General features: G+C 39.0%; 1 protein-coding gene across 1 annotated transcript in view; it reads left to right on the top strand.

Moving 5' to 3' along the window:
- Nucleotides 1-841: 841 nt before the first annotated feature.
- Nucleotides 842-19,312, top strand: part of RGS5 (regulator of G protein signaling 5) — a 54,314-nt gene continuing 35,843 nt past the window's right edge. The window contains exon 1 of the mRNA XM_070467710.1: nucleotides 842-981. Coding sequence (XP_070323811.1) covers nucleotides 938-981 — 44 coding nt within the window. The 5' untranslated portion in view covers nucleotides 842-937. The remainder of the gene's footprint in view (nucleotides 982-19,312) is intronic.

The following is a 19,312-nucleotide window of genomic DNA, read 5'->3' as shown; positions in this document are numbered from 1 at the left end:
AGGTAAATTTTGGTGAAAATAATCCTTAAATGATAGGAAACAGGCAAATGTTGAAGGGGAAAGCATGATAAACCCAGCCAAGGATGAGTGGGTCCATGGGGGTGTTGCTCCAGAGAATAGCCTAACCTAGTCATCAAAGTAAAGGGACAATGAGAAGACCATTTACAGAATTAGGGGAACAGAGGATCAAATCTAGTAAACAGAGTCATGTAAGGTATTTTATCTCTTTCATCACTCAGCTCAGCTGTTATTTCCTCCAAAAAAAATCTTTTCTGGTGCTTAAAAGCTCACAGCATTCTGGGCCTGCCTCCATCACTCACCTATACTATATTTATATGACGTTTGGAATCTTCAGAGCATAGAGTACCTTTTTATTTGAATTTCCAGCATCCAGCTGAGTGCCTGGCACACCGTAGGGATTCACATACATGTCCCCCAGAGCTCTCTAAAACTGTTTCCTCTACTGCAGAACAAAGTTGGGCTACATGATCTGCAAGGGCCCTTGAAGTCCTAACCATCTTGTGACTTAGACACATCTGAAGTAGCCCAGAGCATTCTGCTTCATAACAAAAACCCACATCTTTGCTGTGATGGGTTCAAATTTATGAGTCAAAGCATGAGCCTCCTATGCCCAGTTTAGGGACTGCCCCTGCCCTGGCAGAAGTGTTCTGATAAGAGCAGCTGAAAACCTAATGTGGCAGTGCCTGCCGCAGAGGAAGGATTCCAGCCCCCTCCTCCCACACGAGCGCTGTTGCTCTCCAGCCTGCAATTTCCTCTAAGGCTCTGGATTGGCCCACAGAGGGACGGAGGGCTGGGAGAGAGCCTCTATATACTCCCCGGAGTAAAAGTCAGTCTCAGACGGTTTCGAAGTTTTCAGAGACTTGCTCTGCTGATAAGGACTTGTGTTCAAAGCTGAGGAGCTAAGCCACTTGCCAAAATGTGCAAAGGACTTGCAGCCTTGCCCCACTCATGCCTGGAAAGGTGAGAACGACTGATTTCGGTTTAAGAGATGGAGATAAGGAGACACTTCACTCGGGGGTCACTGCGGTTTGTGGCAAAACAGGTGGTTGATTGTAGACTGGGGATTGTCTCCTCTGTTAAATGACAAAGTTTAAGATCTGAGCTAGGAGACTGATACAATATGAGATATAGCATACATTGTTTGTATCCAGAACATCACTTCCTCCAAGGATTTCCTCCTATTTTATAGGTGCTTGTGCAGACTCAAAAGTATGGTTAAGAGCATGGATTCCAACATCAAACTGCTTGGGTCTGAATCCTGATTCCATTACTTACTATTTTTGTGGTCTTGGGTAACTTATTTGAACTCTCTGTATCTCAGGGTCCCTATTGGTAAAATGGGTCTATGTGTCTATCTCACTAGCTGATTATGAGGGCTGAATGAAATACTGTGTGTGAAACTCTCAGAACACTGTCTGGCACATATTAGAACTGCATAAATGTTAAGCTTTATTAATGTACATGAACTCAGAGAGGAAGACTCGGATTTGCAATGAAGCAGAGAGGACTTCTCATTGCTGTCTGTCTTCTGGCTAGATACCATCAGAAGCAGCTGGGTTGCTGGACAGAAGACAGTCCTTGGGACATAGAGATTATTTATTAGCTAACATTGTGCTTTTTTTTTTTTTTTTTTTTTTTAGATATAGAGGAACACCTTTGAGGCTCTGTGGTTATCCTTAGACTGGACAATATCCTAGAGGGAATCCTAAGTATCTAGACTAAGTAAACTGAAGGAGAAGAAACATCTGACTTGTTAGAGAATTTAACCCAACAATCCTACCAAAGAAGTAGGGTTCTCCTTTCTTGATAATGAGTCTGATTACATTTTATTTGATCCTACATTATTTAAAGGAAATAAAGATGATCCTTGTACAGCCTAACTTCATTCCTAAAGGCGGTGGTAATGTTTGCCTAAGAAGGTTGTGCTGTTCGGTAGATCTATATTCTGTCTCTAACAAGCTCAGGTTTTCTTTTTGATGCCTTCAACCTTAGAAATTATCTCAAAATGATTTTAAAGAGATAACATCATAACAAAGTAATTTGTCTCCAACAATACTGAAAAGTGACTAGGAATAAAGCCTACTCTCACTTTGTACTGTCAAAAGCACAGATTATTTTTTTTTAAAGATGTATGTATATATGTTTTTTTTTTTTTTTAAAAAAAGAGAAGTAGGACTTAAGTAATTAGTAGTGAGATGGTAACTAGGTGGGTGATATTGGCCATTGGACCAAACCTGGGGAGGGAGACAGATTTCAATGCTGCATACCATTTACAGATCTCAGCTTACCTTTCCCTCTATAGAAAGCCCAAAGAACACCACCAGGGTGAAAGACTCTTCCTAGAACATGACATGATGCATAATTCTTTCCTTTTCCATTTTTTCAACTCTGAGATTGCATATTTGACTTTTACCACAATTTTAACATACATCTTTAGTCCATTTATTGTCTGAAATCATGTACTTTTCTGTAATGGATAAATCTTACCTTATTAATTGATGGACCCTTTACACAGAATGATTATATCATTGATTTGCTGGTCATTGTGTGATCCTATGATCTACTGCTTGGCATTTAGTGAATACTCAATAAATTTTATTGACTGGCACTGTTACTAATATTTCCCTATTTGTTCTTATGCATAATCTTTACTGAGACACATAAATTGAACATTTTTTAAATTGATTTCTCTAACTTTCATATCTGATTCACTAATTTACTACCTACATTGTTATTGATTCACTTTATAATTATTTTAAGTCACAGTAAATTCTTATGCTTCAGGATATAACTAATGTTCACATCGAATATTATAGAGCAACCAAGGAGCAAGCTTTTTTTGCCTAGATTACCTGAAACTTTTAAGGTATATGGTAGAATCCTGCAATTATGGTGTCATATTACTTTTTTTTTTTTCATGATCTGTTACCATTACAGTCATATTTCCAATTAAGTGCTACCTGTAATGAGTGATTTGGAGAAGTAGAATTGTGGACCTGGGGGAGCTGTTAGAAAATGTTTATGGAAAGATTGTTTATTCTAAGGGGAAAATGATACTTGAATAAATCCTTCCAGATCTGCTTTCCTTGGCTCTGATCATAGTGGAAAGGTTAGGGAGTAAGGAACAGACTTAGTTTTGCCATTAACTAATTTGTGTCCATGAGCAATTTATTTCACTTTCCTGGAATTTTATTTTCTTTCTTAGTAAATGAATGTTGGATTAGTTGTTCTATAATTTAAATAAAGTGAGATACACCTGGTTTCAGTGACTAGCAAGAGTTACAATTAAAAGGAAGGTTTTCTTTCTTTATATTTCTGAAAGCTTGGAAGTCAATTAGTGAAAATCATCAAGAATTCAACCCTGTGTTGAAATCATGGCTGTGGCAGAAGTAATCTACTCAGTTAGAATCTGACTTACAAGAAAGTAACATTTACTTCATGTAAGGGAAGCTTTAGAAAATAGTTCTTTCTCAATGTTTAGGAAAGCATTAAGCCAGAGTCAACTTTGATGTATTTGTAGAAACTTCTTCTACTATTTATTTAGATTTTTAAGACTATTACTCATTTAAACTCAAAGTTGGCCTCAGATATTTTTATATATCTAAAAAGGCCTATAATAAACATTTGAGAAATGAATGACCACCACCCCAAAACTTTTACCTTCTGTTATACTGAAACCTAACACTGTGTGGGTGGGAATATTAGAGAGTCAACAGAAAAGGAAAGAACTGAATCAACTGAAGGACTTATTTTTACCAGTGATATTCAACTATGAGTTTTAGGCTTCTTTTAAAAATTCATTTATTTTAAATCTCTTGAATGTCTCTGAACAAGTTTAATTTTTAAGTATTCCTCTTTGGAAAAACATGAAATTCTTCTGAAATAAAAAGTATTATCATGATTCACAGAAGTTATTACCATTATATAAAGCAACAAATGTGGTTATTTACTCTGGTGGTGTTGATTACTCCTGATACCAAATTTACAGTCTCTACTAAACTAAATAAAGGGGAGTAAAAGAGTAATGAAGACAGCAACTACTGACCAAGAATTTTCCCAAACTGTTAACAAAGTGTTTGACATATCTGACATGCATCTGATTTTTGTGGGTTGCTAATGATGAGTGTGTTTAATCCATGGTTCACACAGGTGCTTCTGGTCATCTCAAGTGCGTGGCAATGCTGGGAATTTCAGGAGCTATAGAAAGTAGATGGGGAGAGTGGTGCTTCATCTTGTTGTTTATTATCATTTTACTAAACATCCAGTTTCCCCCCCATCTTCTTTAATTTATGTGGGTCTAAGCATTGACAATTTAGAGAAAAAAGGTGCCTAATCAAGTAATCTTTTAAGGTTTTCAAGCCGCACAGAAGCAACAAATAGAATGGATCAAGACTCCTGGATTCACAGAATTAAGTGCTGCTGCTAAGTCGCTTCAGTCGTGTCCGACTCTGTGCGACCCCATAGACAGCAGCCCACCAGGCTCCCCTGTCCCTGGGATTCTCCAGCAAGAACACTGGAGTGGGTTGCCATTTCCTTCTCCAATGCATGAAAGTGAAAAGTGAAAGTGAAGTCGCTCAGTCGAGTCCGACTCTTAGCAACCCCATGGACTGCAGCCCACCAGGCTCCTCTATCCATGGGATTTTCCAGGCAAGAGTACTGGAGTGGGGTGCCATTGCCTTCTCTGTCACAGAATTAAGTAAATACAGCTTTTTCCAAAGGCATGAGCAAATCCTTGGGCAAATTATAGAGAAAAGATAAGTACATAAAGAATTGAAACACTGTAGCAATAAGCTTGAATAAATGATAAATAAGTCAGAATGAATACAGGATCATCAAAGAAGCCTAAAGAGATAGTAGAGTTTGAGATCATGCTCTCTGGGAACAAGTGTGAATTTGAAGCTTGCTGTTGCTGAGTTGTGTGACACTTACCGGCAAATATTTCAGAGAAACTCTGTAATCTTAAGGAAGTGAATGAAGTATATAATAAAATAGGGAGGAGGTGTCCCTAAGAAAAACTTTGTTTCAGTTCTTACTGATGAAATAATTTTGACCCTTTCTCTGGATTGCTTTTCAAACCTCCATACTTGCCATAGACGTAAGGATAAAATATCTCTCTGGGAAATTGCAGTTCAGGTAGGGAGATAAATCTAGGCTTCTCTAGTGGCTCAGGGGTAAAGAATCTGTCTGCCACTGCAGATATGGGTTTGATCCTGCTTCAGAAAGATCCTTTGGAGAAGGAAATGGCAATCTATTCCAGTATTCTTGCCTGGGAAATCCCATGTATGGAAGAGCCTGACAGGCTACAGTCCATGGGATCACGGAAGAGTCAGAGATGACTTAGTGACAAAGAAATAACAAGGGAAACAAATAAGAATAAAGTAAAGTCTCTGTTGAAACCAGCTATAGAGGAATAAATGAATTGAGTGCCAAGAAGCACAAAAGTAGGGGAAGTGGACAGGAAACTAATAGAGCTTTGGGTGGTCATGCAAAACTGTGTACAAAGTCACAGGGGACGATGCCTGTTTATGAACTAAGCCTGAAAGGACCAAGGAGTTGGTTAGGTCCAGAGAGGAGGAAGAAGAGAGAGAAAGAAGACTTTCCAGGCATGTGACAAGGCAGGCAATGAGAGGCTCCAGAGAGTCTGATTGATGTTTAACATCTTTGTGCAGTCCGGACTGCCTCTCCCAGCAAGCAGGGAGACAACTTTGAATTTCCAATCACAGTTAACCTCCTGCGCAGTTTGTCCTTCATGCTGTCTCCTTGCGACTTATCCAGTGCCCATCCACTTCGAATCTGAAGATTGAAAAGATCTGTTCATAAAAAAGATTTTTCCTTCTTTTGCCTAAAGACTTCAATTACTAAAAAGGTAATCTGTATTTGGAAAGTAGTAGAATCCACAAATAATAACAAAATAACAAATAAAAAACAAAAAAACAAATAAAATAACAAAAAGAATCCACAAATAAATGTGCAGCAAGTAGAGACAGATCTGCTTGCAGGCCGTCTTGGCGCTCTCTGTTTGCAAAAGGATCGAGAAGGGCAATAACAGTGACTTTTCGGCTGAAATAGGATGAAAGAGTCTATCTTGTAAAATTAAGAGGGATTCTTGCGAAGGGGCAGTGGACAAGATAGGAAGTGGAAAAAAAAGTTTTTCTATAATTTCATTAGGAAAAACCTTGTTAAAGAGGTGAATCTTTTTTTGCTTCTAATGATAGCTTTTTAGCTACTGGTAAACTTCATGAAATTGTAACATTTGTTCCTCATGCAGTTCCTGTCCCAGCTTCTTTAAGGAATTTTATTCTATATTCTAACTGTTGCTTCTTCCTAGTCTTTCTTTCATTTGGCCTGGGCTATGTTGAAACACCAATACACAACACTTTTAGACTCCGGAATCTTAAATTTGGAAGATCACTGAAAGATAATCTAATTTGTTTCTCCTTCTTTAGCAAAGACTGTTATGGGACAGCTGATATCTAGGGAAGGAGTTTATATTTCTGGGGCCAGTGTTAATAGCTTTTGTGTGTCTTGCTGGCCGGAAAACAAAGGAACTAAACTTTACCTAGTTCAGTCAGGATCAATCATTAGTAACAGGAACCAGAATGAGGCTGGAGGCTAGAAGATAACAGGCTCCTATATCTTTCTTCCTTTAAAGTTCATTAGATAACATTAAACCTGCACTCTATTTTAAAGCCTGAGTCATCCAGAGGATAAAGACAATGAAAGCCTGATTGTTTTTGACTGAGAAAATAACTCCTAAGGTTACACATTTCAGGGATATTAAAGAAAACCCAGAATAAGAAAGGATGTAAATTCACAGTCTATATTCCCTGCCTTAACATCAGCAATGTAGTGGAGTTAAAAAAAAAATATGGACATGGTAACTCCACTTCTATTACTTCCTTAGTTGTATAAACTTGAAAATCTAAGCCTCTCTGAGCTTCATATCCTTATCCATAAAAGAGGATATTTATCTTGTTGAGGAGAGATGCTATAAATAACAAATGAAATAATATAAGGTAACTAGGTTTTTGTAGGCGGACGACTACTAACTATCAAATTGCCTTCCGTCTTCCATCCTTCTTTCCCTTTGTGTGTTTGTGTGTATGTGTATTAGTCTTTTCGTCTTGTTCAACTCTTTGAGACTGCATGGACTTCAGCTGCCAGGCTCCTCTGTTTGTAGAGTTCTCCTGGCAAGAATACTGGAGTGGGTTGCCATGCCCTCCTCCAGGGGATCTTCCTGACCCAGGGATCAAACCCGGGTTTCCTGCATTGCAGGCAGATTCTTTATGATCTGAGCCACCAGGAAAGCCCTTCTTTCTTTATGGGTAGTCAGAAAAACATAATAATCTCATTTTAAAGAATAATAACGATGAGCTTGCGTAATAGTATACTATTTTTACAATTTCACCCATAATTTTTTCAGCAGAGCTTCCCTTTGCAGAGCTCTTAACAAAACATTAAAAACCATGATTATACTGACAAGTTAAAAATTCTTTAATATTCTTAAATATTCAGTAAGTATCCCAATATCCTCAGTGATCTTTTGGTAGTTGGATTGTTTGACCCCTCAGAGTTTAAATGAGAGTCACACATTTTTTGGGGCTGCTATTAAATTTTGTTATTAGACTGATAAACACTAGCAAGTAATTTCGTGTACTGAAAGGATGGAGTCCTAACCACTGGACTGCCAGGGAAGTCTCAGGCTAGTGTTCTTCCTACAATTAACTGGGCTCTAATTGCAGAAAAGCCCTTCTTGCAAATGTCCTTTAAGGACCCCTAGAAACTGAGAGACAAATGTCTTCTACCTGGTGGGTATGGGTTGCCGTTCCACAGTTCTTGGCAAGATGACCTGAGGGGTTTGTCTCAAGTGCCCTTCACCCACCTCTCACATTCCTTTATTAATTGCAGGAAGCTGCTCCCTGGGCACCCATTTACTCTTCCATATTAAATCATGTTTACTAAGCTCCTACTGTGTGCAGCTCACCACACCCTGGGCTGGAAGCCTGCTGGGGCACAGAGCCTTTCTCCATTCTACTTCTGAACAGTGTGGGAACTAGCCCATCTTCCCTGAGGTACTGTTGAACTGAGGCTGAATCCTGAAGTTCACACACGTCACCCTCCCCTCAAGACTGAATGAGCAACCCCAAGTCACCACCCAGGCACCGAGGTCACACACTGAGACTGATTCAGAGTCTCTTCAGTCTCTCCTGATCAGTGGGCTTCCTGCTGTTATTTCTCTTCTTACTTTCAGTTAAATATAAAAGGCCATGAAACAAGTGGAAATGATACTGGGTGGGGAATCCAGGGATTCTGATCTGTAACCTTATGTTCTACTAAATAGCAGAGGCGAGTCATGAATCAGTTCCCTCTCTTCCTCCTCCTCATTATTGTATTTGTAAAAGGCTGAGAAATCCAATTATATAGTCCTCTGCACTCCTTCCAGCTCCACTACTTCATTGTTCTTGATTTGGACACTCCGTATTCTGAAGAAAGATTGTACTTTTATTCTAATTTTCTACACTTCCCAGAAGTGTAGAAAGGCCTGAGAACTAACTTCTCAATGCATTATAGCTTGAAAGCACCAATTAAAAGTATGAAATTTTCTTCTAGGCACTTAGAATCTCAATGGACTAATGTCAGTACCCTATGTTTCTTAAAAAATATTTGTACCAAATTCAGAATAAACTCCTAGTTTATGAAAAACATATATTTATAAGTAGTGAAAAGTGACTTGGTCTTTACTTTGGTGAATTCCATGAAAGAAACAAATGGTTTCAGTTTTTGACACATTTCAAGGGTGAATTAAGATCAGAGATCATGGATTCTAACAATCTAAAATTCTTGTGCAGTTGACCCTTGAGCCACTTGAGGGTTATGGGTACCAACCTCCTTGGAATGAAAACTCCACTGGCTCCTCAATATCCATGGTTCTGCCTCTTTGCTGACTCAGCCAACGGCAGATGGTGTAATATTATAGTATTTACTACTGAAAAAAATCCACATCTAAGTGGACCTGTGCAGTTCAAATCCTTGTCGTTCAAGGGTATTTTGTTTACAGTTAATTTAGTTCTATCTCATCTCTGGAGCATAAGTTCCTCAAGACTGGGGAGGAAAAGTGAAATAAGGACACAGATACACCTCGCCTTTGGTGTGCGGTGCTCCCGACTGCATTCACACTGTGTCACATGTTCCTCCAGTGAGTGGGACTGGCGGTCCACTCAGGCTCTTCTGAAAGCTGCCCAGAAAGAGACTCATCCTTGACTTCACAGTGAGTTTCCATCCTGAGGCTGCAATGAAGTGAAGTTCAAGTGTTAGTCTAGTGTTAGTTGCTCAGTTGTGTCCGACTCTTTGCAAATTCATGGGCTGTAGTCCACCAGGTTCCCTCTGTCCATGGGATTTTCCAGGCAAGAATACTGGTGTGGGTAGCCATTCTCTTTTCCAGGGGAATTTCCCGACCAAGGAATCGAACCTGGGTCTTCTGCATTCTTTACCATCTGAGCCACTAGGAAGGCTGCAATAAGAAGGGTGAATTGGGGTTTCTTGGCTTTTGTATAATTAGCCAATTTTCATCTACCAGTTGAGTAGATCATGGAGTATAGGCAGTTCTTAAAGTGGCATGAATACTGCTTCTTACTGCATGAATCCAGGTCAGGCACATGTATGCACAGTGACTGCGATTTCTGACTAGAAATTGAGGACATACACCTTGTCTGTAGACAAGGCATTAGAAATTGGGCCTTTTTTGGAAAATATGTAGATAAGGCCAGCTAAATCATAACATACGTGCATCACTAACACAGCTAAGGCACATGTGACTTTGGGCTTAATCACCCTGACCATCGTTCTCTTGGAAAGTCCAGATGAGATATTTCCTTACAAAGCATACTATTCAGTTGGCACGTTGAGATAAAACACCTTGGCTGGACATTTCTTCTCTTTCAAAAAGGAAATATTGCAGGATTGAAAAGATTCAGCTAATGCTTTGGTCGTAGATACCTGATAATCAGCAGGCTTCATAAATAGCAAATACGGCTAAGACCATTATTCTCTATTCTGCATGCTTTCCTTTCTATTTTCCAACTGCTTCTCCAGACACTTCTCAAAACAATACCTAACCCATGAGATAAAATACCACTCAGGTTCCTAAACTCTACATTCTAGAAAGATGTTAGAACTATCATGTTAGACTCAGAGGAAGAGAAGAGACAAAATATAATACCTGAACAATGTGAAGTGATACACTTCAGACGTGCTCATCGTTGGTAGTGAACTGAGTGGGGTTGTTTTGTCAAGCTGCTGCTGTTTGACAAATTTTGTGAAGACCATGTGTTTCTTGATGAGTCACTTGTCTGTGAGGATTCAGGAAGTTTAGAAAGAATCAAGATGCTTCATTAATAAAGTACTTTGTTGTATTTGGCAACTTATTTTAAGTAATAGTTTTCAAGAGATACCTGGGTCGACAGGAGCATGGGACTGAATGACCTGGTCACTTTGGGACAAGGTCAGCAATGCGGACCAAGACTTGCAGACTTTCCCAGAAGAGCCCACTGTCTAAGCTCTGATGCTTTCTGCTGACAAGTTTCCAAAGTCTTGGACTTTGTTTCTGAATCCCCCAAGACCAAATAGTATATCACTTGGACACACACATGCATGCTTGTGCACATGTGCACACCCACACACACCTTATTTTTTGATGACTTGGAAAAAAGATGACTTGGTTGAAATCAGAGATCCATGTAGACAGCTTGAAAGTGTCTACATTGTCTAAGAGGAAGCAATTTTTTTTTTTTTCATATAGATTCATTGTAGATCAATGGGGATTTTTTTCTTCTCCTCACAGGTTGAATTTTACACTTTTTTCTTTAGCGGGCAACAGTGAAGAAAAACACTTTCTTGTCTCAAAATTCAAATTTGACAGTTTGAAAGCCTTAAATTATTTTTTTCCAATTGCCTTCTAGTTTTTATCTTCCAGATCCTCTAAGAAGAGCTTAACCTTTGCCTCCCTTCCTGGTTCAGACAGGGTCTTGTTGTTTGCATTTATGTTGAAATGTGAGTGCAGATGGCTGGACTGCAGCTGAAGGAAAGGAATATGTAACTTTCATTAGCTACTTAAGGAACATATTTTGTCAAATGTATACCAGCTTAAGAAAATGCAAAAGACAAGATTAACAAAGACAACCAACAATTGTGACAGTTGTAGAATAGAGTGTCTAGCACAATTTTGATTAGGTACACACACATAATAAAGGCTTAGTGATTCAGATTCATAGATTCTGCCCCTTGAGATGAGATGTGATGTCACCAAACTCTTTGGTGACTTGTCCAAGACCACGTAGCTAGTTTCAGTTGCAGATACTTCAAGGTCTCTGGATTTACATATCATCTTCATTTCATTTTGTCTGATGAACTTTAATTTATAAATTTTGTGTCTACACTTTTAAAATATTTATTCTTACACAAGGCCTCATCTTTCAAAAGGTGTTGCTTAGGAAACAAGCTGTCGTCTTTAAGAAAAAAATTATTTCTGAAAAACTTCTATGCCTATAGCTGCCAATTACAATATCTGAACTCACAAGAGAGATGATATTGCATATAATTAGGAGCTCAGGAGTTGAAGTGAGATGGGTCTGACTCATTTACTGGGTGATTTTGAGGCAGATCATTTAACCTCTCTGTGACTCGGTTTTGTCATGTGCAAGATGGAAACAACATTTATACTTCCCTCAGGATTGTTATAAACACCAAATAGGGTTATGCATTATATGGATTCAGTAAAACATTTAGTTACCAGGGGAACATGTGCTTTCTCTAAGTGTGTGATTTTTCTTAGTTATTTTTATGTTGAAAGACACTTACACCAAATCAGAAGAGTCTGCATCCAAAAACTACCTTTATCTCCCTACAAAGTTAGACAGGAAGTATGGAAAAGGGACTCAAATGGAAGAACACATTGCAAAAAAAAAAAAATGACAGCAAATGAGACAGCAGGTAAGAGGGAGCAGGAGAGAAGGAGGATCACAGGTAATACCTCTGAGCCTGGGGTTGGTAGAACAAATGGACTACTGACAGAATAAGTTTGTCTAGGGTAGGTAATGAGGTTATTCCTCTTTACCTGGTATTACCTGGTCTTCTCCTTTGGGAAATCTTAGATGATGTCGAGTCAGAACACCTTATCCTGACTTTCCTGATAGTTTTATCATTACCAAATTAATTTTATTAAAAAAAAAACTAACTGTAAATGCTATATGCAAGACTCTAGAGAAAAAGAAGACCCTAGATAATAACTCCTAGAGAGTTACACCATAATAATGAAGCTAAAAGGACACTATGTCTGCTTTGAGCTTTGGGGGCTAGGAGAGAAGGAGTAAGATTAGAGAAGAATAACTTGTCCAGGGAGGAAATTTAGGTAACTAAATGTTGACATATAGACTTCTACCTTAGTAATTCCTATCTCAGTAAACACATAATTGGAGGAATCCCTGTTCACCAAGTCATGATGTATGAGTACCTCAGGTCAGAATTCATTGCTCATTGGGAGAAAAATGAGGGCATGCTCTAAGGATGCTGGAAAGAAGTTTCCAAGATTATGCCCCTGTGATATATGCATAGACCTCAAAAGTTTCTTTGGAACTTTTAGAAAATATATGCGGAAGATGGAGGCTTCCACATTAAACTTTGGGAAGGGTCTCTGGGGGACCTGGGAGAGGGCCGGGGGAGAGAACCTGCTTTTGGGATCCAAACAAATAACCTCTCCTCCCGGGTCACACAGCAGTCCAGCTAAACGATATGTCCTCAACCCTCAACCCTCTGAGAAGCCTTCTCTTTTCTCCCTCAAAGAGAAACTGATTCTCCATCCATTGAACTCCCAGAGCTTTTTCATCTTCCTTGTATTTTGTATCACTTCCTAAGCAGCTTTCCTCAGATTCAACTTTGGTTGTGTATTTGACATGACCTAACTTAATTCTTATTCTAACCCTGCATGGTCGATATTATCAACATCACCATTTTACCAAAAGAGAAGCACAGATGAGTTAAATATTTGGCCCAAGGTCCAATGAGACACTGCATACACTGATAACAGTTAGTTCTGGCGCGCTAGGTTCAAACCTGGGACTCATTCCACCGTGTCATAGCTGCATCAAATAAAGCTATGTGTATAGTCGGCCCGTAGTCCCTGGAGGTTCTACAGGTTCAACCAATCAGGGATCAGAAGTAAGTCAGAGAGAGAAAGACGGAATCTAAAAAAAAAAAAGAGCAGAGATGAGCCTATTTACAAAACAGAACTAGAGCTGCAGATGTGGAAAATAAACTCACGATTACTGCGGGCTTAAAGGCGAGGGATAAACTGGGAGACTGAGGTTGAACACACACAGTGATATATAGAAAACAGATAGCCAACAAGGACCTGCTGCATGGCACAGGGAACTCTACTCAGTACTTTGTGATGGCCTGCATGGGAAAAGAGTATAAATAAGAGTGAGTATGTGTATACAGATAGCTGATTCACTTTGCTCTTCACCTGAAACTAACCCAACACTGCAAATCAACTATCCTCCAATAGATTTTTTAAAATTATTTAAAAAAAATCCAAGAAGCTCTAAAAAGCAATACTTGGATCTACCGTGTGCTGGCAAACTATTTTCAGAGCATTGATGTTGTATTCACAACTATTGACATGACATGTACTTTGTATTAGGTAATATAATTAATCTAGAGACGATTTAAAGTATATAGGAGAATGTGTATATGTGAGTACTACACCATTTTACATGAAACTTAAGCATTTGCAGATTTTGATATCCATGGGAACTGGGGGTGGCCCTGGAACCAATCTTCCATGGATACCAGGGGCAACTGTACACACATCTTCTTTGTAAAATGGGAATTGCTTAAGGTCTGGAACAATCTCTCGTTAATTTTGTAAAGCATTCTGCACACTGTCTGGCACGGTGCCTGACAAATAGTGGTTACTCTATTAGAGTCTAATAAGTGAATGGATAAATGAATTTGTGAAGAAATTGTGAATTTCTTCAAACGAAATTGAAGAATAGATAATTCTTAAAAATAGAAATCTTGAGAATAATAGGGTGTTATTACAATATACTGAAGGAAGGAGAGAAGAAATGGTCTGAAATGTACTTCTATACTTCAGACCAGTAGCAGTCCTCTTATTCCTCATGGTTATGCCATTGGTTTGCTGCACACATAGTAATTTGGCAAAGACAAATATTGACCAAGCGTTCTTATAATCTGAGCTAATGAGTTTGTGTCTATTGTATAAATTCATTACCAGAGCACACGTTAATTCTGAGAATCATAGTATTACTAAGAGATGTCATTCATACGTTCATTAAGTTTTAAGTAAATTTTACTTTACTCCTCTTTCTTTCCCTTCTTTTCCAGTACCCCTTATTGCCACTTTTATTTCCTGCTTTTGTAAGATATAAAACCAGTAGAGTCCATGGACAGCTAGAAAATTTCATTCTAGAAAGTCCTTCTTTATAATTTAAAGCAGAATGAGATGGAGATATTCAAAAGTCAGAGAGGCTCTCGTGGGAATGCCTTCTGACCCCTCCACCTTTGGAACTCAAAATAAACCACAAATTTCTGTCTTCCTCAACTTGAAGACCATTTTCCCACTGTTTATTATCTGGCTTCCGAACTGAATTACAAAAAGCCCAGAAATCCTGCCAACAATATTTCGAATAAGACAGAGAACTGAAGGTCAAAGGGGAAAAGACCCCTACTCTGTCTATCTTGTCCCCCACTGTCTCATCACCCCATAACTGCTCTGAGCGACGACTGTGTCAGAGGCAGGCCAACCAGCATGGGAGTGATCTCAGTTTCCATGGGAATCCTTGGGTAGGGCGCAGCCCGTGCTTGGGAAAAACAATACTGTTATTATTTTCATTTTAAAATAGCAGCACAAGGCTGGTGATATTCTAATATAACTTCGAGCTGTGGGAGGAAGCAGCAAAGGTCTCCAAATGTGCTTACTTTGTCTCTCTGTGGGATTGTTGCCCAGAAATGTATATTCTCTATGCTTTCAGAATGAGTTGCATTATTTCAAGTTGAAAACCTTCTGAAAGGAGCCCATCTTATACGTCAGTCAAAAGGATCTTTGTTGAATTCTATTCTATTCTATTTATTTAATAAGCAATTGTTTTCCAACACCCATGTGCAAGATGCTGTGATAGGAGAGTACAACAAACACAGTAGAACAGTAATAGTAATAAGTAATATTTAAGGAATATTTAATATGCGGTAAGTGCTCTCATAGGGCCTTCCCAGTTGGCCCTAATAGTAAAGAACTCTCCTAGCAATGCAGGAGACATAAGAGATGTGGGTTTGATCCCAAGGTCGGAAAGATCCCCTGGAGGAGGGCATGGCAATCTACTCCAGTATTCTTGTCTGGGGCATTCCATGGACAGAGGAGGCTGGCGGGCTACATGTCCATAGAGTCACAAAGAGTCTGACATGACTGAGGCAACTTAGCACACAAGTGCTCTCCTAAACTTGTTAATGCCTTGATGTATTTAGCTCCATTATATACATGCTGCTGCTAAGTCATTTCAGTCGTGTCCAACTCTGTGCGACCCCATAGACGGCAGCCCACCAGGCTCCCCCGTCCCTGGGATTCTCTAGGCAAGAACACTAGAGTGGGTTGCCATTTCCTTCTCCAATGCATGAAAGTGAAAGTGAAGTCGCTCAGTTGTGTCTGATTCTTAGCGACCCCATGGACCGCAGCCCATCAGGCTCTTCCATCCATGGGATTTTCCAGGCAAGAGTACTTCTCCACCATTATACACACACACACACACACACACACACACACACACACACATATATATATATATATATATATATATGTCTATGCATCTCTCTCTCTCTCTCTCTCTCTCTATATATATATATATATATATATATATATATCTAATGCTTTGGAAAGATTGAGGGCTGGAGAAGAGGGTGACAGAGGATGACTTGGCTGGATGGCATCATCAACTCAGTGGACAGGACTTTGAACAAACTTCGGGAGATAGTGAAAAATGGAAACCTGGCATGCTGGAGTCTATGGGGTTGCAAGCAATAGGACACGACTGAGCAAATGATCAACATATATAAACAAATGTATATACACATAAATGAGGTAGGAACTATATTATCACTATTTTATGTAGCAAATTGGAAGCTTAAACTTCAAGTAACTTGCCCAAAGTCACTCAGCTAGTAAGTAAGATAATATAAACAAACCAGTATAGACTTGTACTTTTATCCTTTACACCATCCTAGTAGTTAAAGCAGCTTTAAAGTACTTAATTATTTCCAAGATGCTTTGGGAGACCAAGGAAATAAAAAGTGGTCCCCACCCTAGATGAGCTTATTATGTCACTGGGAGTACATATACATGGAACTCTTAGATATGCACTGATGATAAACTAGGGTAATTGGGTGAAAATGTGCTGTCCATAAGTTCAGCCAAAGAAAAGCATTCTATCCTTTGCTCCATAACTTACTGGAGATCTAAGGATAAGATCTTATAAAAACCTCAGTTTTTTACTTTTGAAATAAGGGAAGAGCAAATTAAAAGCTCTGTGAGGGCCATCAAATATGCCTGTTTTGTGATCTGATGCTAGAGAAGAGATATATCATTACAGACTGGAGTAGTTACAGAGGTTTCAGGATTTAAAAAATGAGATTGTTCTGGTCTTAGAGCATTAGAAGAGTTTTAATCATCATATGAGTGGAAGAAGGCAGAGATTGTGTGCTTGGGGGTTAAAGAGTTGGCCACTGGGGTTAGGTATACAAGTAGTTGTGGGGAACCAAGGGAAAGAAGCTTAGAAGTGGAGGACGTTGGAAGCAAGAAAGTGATGTTTGAAATTGATACAATTGATCAGAGATACTCCAAAGTATAGTCCTGGGAGCAAAGAATTTATATATTTGGTAGCACTTCAGACCTCTTGAATGAGAAATTCTGGGATGGGTCTGAGAAGTCTGTGTTTTAACCAGACATGCTGGTGACTGGGGTGCATATTGTTTGAGAACCATCATAAATACTAGAGAGCCACTACAAGCAAGGAGAAAATTGTTGGTACTCTGGTAGTGAGTATCGGATACATTCCAGTAGAAAGATGGAAATGGTGAGGTGGAAATCCTAGTTCAGGCCTGGAGAAAGGTGCTAAATTTAGATATGGAGCAGAAAAGCCACATGTAAAATAATTTTCTAGGAAGATTGAATAATATTTGTGACAGATTAGCTATTGGAAATGAAGGTGACAAACAATCAAATCTGAATCAGAGAGTTTATAAATTATGAGAAGGAGAATATTCTAATTACAGATAAACATAGGATAATGGGATACTCAGTCCTGAATATTCATTTGAAGGACTGATGTTGAAGCTGAAACTCCAATATTTGGCTACCTGATACAAAGAACTGACTCATTTGAAAAGAACCTGATGTTGGGAAAGATTGAGGGCAGGAGGAGAAGGGGACGACAGAGGATCAGATGATTGGATGGCATCAACTGACTCAATGGACATGGGTTTGAGTAAACTCTGGGAGTTGGTGATGGACAGGGAAGCCTGGCGTGCTGTAGTCCATGGGGTCACAAAGAGTCGGACACGACTAAGCGACTGAACTGAACTGAACTGAACTGATGAGATGCTGGGAAGGAGGATGGAAGAGAAAAGGAATCCATGGTGCCATTCACAAGTCATTTCACATCTCAAGTTCTTGCTTTCTCGTTTATATTCTCAAGATGTTGAGTATGATAACCCTGACGTTTTAGTTTATAATAGCTAAAGAAGATATTAGAGGTTTTCCCACTGAACTTGTTTCCTTCCTCTCTCCTTATTTTTGACTGAAGACAAGAGAACTCAAATTTCTTAAGCTCACCCAGCAAATTAGTGACAGAGTTGAAAACAGGGTTTACTCAACGGCAAATGTTACTGTTTACTATTTCTTTCCTAATTTTCCTTCTTATTGTTATATGTTGACAGTTGTCATTTTTGTGTGTAAATAAGCTAGACATGTTCCTTTGTTAGCACAGGAGTTAGCAAATAATAATAACAGTCCCTATCATTTATGGATTACATTGTCTGTGCTAGGTAATACTATAAGCACCTCATATAAAATAACTAATTTCATCACCATGAAAAACTTTTGAGGTAGGTTATCATTATTATCTCTAGTTTATAGATGAGAAAACTGAGGCAAGGTAAGGTTTAGAAATCTGTCAAAAGTCACACACATAGTAAGATAAACCTGGTCGGTTTGACTTCAACCTTCATTCCCTTAACCACTGTGCGATACTGGCTATTGCCTTTTAGGAAAAAAAGAATTGCTTAATTTTGGCATTAGCCAGATTCCCCTGGGAAGAGTTTCACTTCACTTTCTCTCTCAGAACAGCCTCTTTGACCAGTATCGTACTTGCTTGGCAAAGTCTTTCAGTTATATAACCTGAGATGCGAGTTTTGCTGCAGTTAGGAGTTGGGTATTTTCTCTGCCAAGGGCAGGGGAAAGATTGAATGCAATCCAACACGTTGCTTGTGACTACAATAAAGAACTCGAGATCTGGAAAGTATCTTATGAAATCATCTGGACCAATCCAGATGTCATATGACTTAGAGCTTATCCAAAACAGCTGGTTTTGTCTTTTCTTGGTGAATTTTCTTTAGCAATGGAAAGTTGGCCACATTTAGTTCAGTTTCCATGGTTTCATCAACCATATGGTTAGTAAGTTCTCTTGAATGCTTCCTGGTTTTTTTTTTTATGGTTTTTTTTTCACACTTATAGAAGGATGACTTTTGAACAATCTTCAAAAGGCAGATATCATTATTTATGATTCAATGGACATTAATTTGAGCAAACTCTGGGAGACAGTGGAGGACAGAGGAGTCTGTCTGGCATGCTACAGTCCATGGGGTTGAAAAGAGTCAGACACAATTTAGTGGCTGAACAACAACAATAGCATGGTTATTTATTTATTTCTTTTTTGAAGCATCATAATGCCTTGAAGTCATTCCAAGAATCCTTGCTTGTGTCTGGGTATTAGCCTGAGTGAAGCTGGGCGCTCTAAGACTGAAAAGGTCAAGTCTCATTATGAGCACCATATAGCTATTCCTCTCTGTTATCCTGGCATTTCCCTGGAGTCCCACAAAAGTGTGTGAGGCAGGGGAGAGTAGGGGTGGTGGTTAGCTAGAGAACCGTAAACCAGAGTCCTGTAAACTTGTCTCAGAGATTCTGTCATTTCCCCTCTGTTTCTCTGCCTCTTTCTTTATTACTCAT

Source organism: Odocoileus virginianus, chromosome 5, assembly GCF_023699985.2.
Source record: "Odocoileus virginianus isolate 20LAN1187 ecotype Illinois chromosome 5, Ovbor_1.2, whole genome shotgun sequence".
NCBI lineage: Eukaryota > Metazoa > Chordata > Mammalia > Artiodactyla > Cervidae > Odocoileus > Odocoileus virginianus.
The sequence above is the reverse complement of the archived record's forward strand: the minus strand, read 5'-3'. Positions and strand labels throughout refer to the sequence as shown.